Source organism: Rhagoletis pomonella, unplaced genomic scaffold (assembly GCF_013731165.1).
Source record: "Rhagoletis pomonella isolate Grant_MI unplaced genomic scaffold, Rhpom_1.0 Rhpom_scaffold_00001, whole genome shotgun sequence".
NCBI classification, from domain to species: Eukaryota; Metazoa; Arthropoda; class Insecta; order Diptera; family Tephritidae; genus Rhagoletis; species Rhagoletis pomonella.
In genome coordinates this window covers 36,378,764-36,380,546 of record NW_023458555.1, presented here as the reverse complement: position 1 = coordinate 36,380,546, position 1,783 = coordinate 36,378,764, and the positions used below count along the sequence as shown (strand labels likewise).

General features: G+C 33.9%; 1 protein-coding gene across 5 annotated transcripts in view; it reads right to left on the bottom strand.

Annotated features, from left to right (window-relative positions):
- The window catches only part of LOC118743586 (maternal protein pumilio-like), a 549,911-nt gene that overhangs the window by 47,740 nt on the left and 500,388 nt on the right, over nucleotides 1–1,783 (bottom strand). For all 5 annotated transcript variants that reach the window (XM_036476359.1, XM_036476352.1, XM_036476370.1 and 2 more), the window contains one exon: nucleotides 1,451–1,667. In XM_036476359.1, coding sequence (XP_036332252.1) covers nucleotides 1,451–1,667 — 217 coding nt within the window. The remainder of the gene's footprint in view (nucleotides 1–1,450; nucleotides 1,668–1,783) is intronic.

The following is a 1,783-nucleotide window of genomic DNA, read 5'->3' as shown; positions in this document are numbered from 1 at the left end:
TTTTCAGTTTTCGGAAAAATTATAAAATACATCCACTAAATAAATAACCTTAAATTTATCACGGAAATTTATTTTTATTTTTAATTTTCTTTGAAAAAAAGATCCCTTAACAATTTCTGAATCGTATAACTTAATAAAGTGTCTAATATAGATAACACAATTATATGCCACCCACATATTAAAAAATTTTCACTATGAATTATTTTATTATTTAACCCTTTGACGCATTGAACCCAAATATGGTGTCACTACTTTGGCATTGTTTTTCCACTAATTAAATGCATTGAGAAGTTAACTAAGAATAACGAAACGTTATTTTTTTGCCTATGGTTATATGACATTTTGAATATAACCTCACTTTTGTGTGCGTCGTGTAATACAAAAAATTCTTTCTAAATTCACACATCGTCTTCAATCCTTTGCAAATCAATAATTGGTTTACTGCTACCCAATTGTTTTCTATTGTTTTCATACAATTTTCCAAATATTTCTTCGCAATATAAAAACTTAAAATGAATGACTTGGAGTCGATTTTTCTTTCGACATAGGTTTATTAATACGTAAACAACATGTTTTTTTACAGTTAAAACTTTTTTATTCATCTCTTCCATAACTCATGCAGTAGAGGGTTAATTAATTAGATTTATTATAGGAAAATGGAACACAACAACAAATTCTAAGCGGTAGCAGTCTTAGGTGCTATTTCAGTGCGAAAACGCCCTACCTCAGAAAACTTTTCAACAACGCCCTACTTCAGAATTTGACTGAAGAACGCTGCTATATTCCTTGGAGGGTTCCATTTGAGTCCGATCTCCCTAAAATTGTTAGAAATGCATCAAAATTTCCGTATAAGAAATCATAGAAATTTCTTTCAAACTATAGGATATATAGTTACTGACAAACTTTGCTATAGAAAGTTTATTTTACATAATTAGGCACTTTTTTGATATTGTGATACTGTGTTTGTAGAAGCGCTGCATGCAAGTCTACAAATTTGGTGTCCCTGCCACGAAATACCATCAATGTTACTTTGCGATGATATACATACGAGTGAAGGCAGATCACGAACTATAAGTCGGTAATTTATCAGTGCCATATATTATGGAAATTTTCTTAACCGAAGTGAGAATTGCAGACCAACCTTGGCTGCTGGAAGTTGGGCCGCAGAGAAAAAAGGGTAAATAATTCATTGTATGCATATATATGTTTACTAATATTAAGCTTAGTGTAAGTTAAAAAATATATTCATGTTTGTTATATACATGTTATATAATACATTTAATCGTCGTCAAATTGGCATTGAGATCGACAATATACAAATATGTACACACACAGATATAGAAATATACAAATGAAAAAAAATATATATCTGAAAATTTGTTTGCTTACCATATCAATTTATGTAAATGACTAGCTTATATACAAATCGTTTCTTTTTAGTTTCGCTTACCTCCAACGCTTGAACCATTCTGCTGTGAGTACAAATTCTGTTGAGCCGTCTGCGGCTGTGGCGGATATAATTGTGGTGGGCCCTGTGGCGGCGGTGGGCCGGCACGTGCCGCTCCTGGTGGCACCAACACTGGTGCCGGACTAACAAGGCGCATTGGTGTACCAGTACGTGGTCCCATTACGAGCGAGCCGCTCTGATCGAAAAATGCCGGTATGACCTGTGGGCAAGCGCGCGCATTTATAGATGAAGAGGCCCAACAGAAACACGAGTTGCATTTGCAAAATTTTATGATTTCATTTTTGTTTTTGTACAAACAGCATAGATGAGACGATC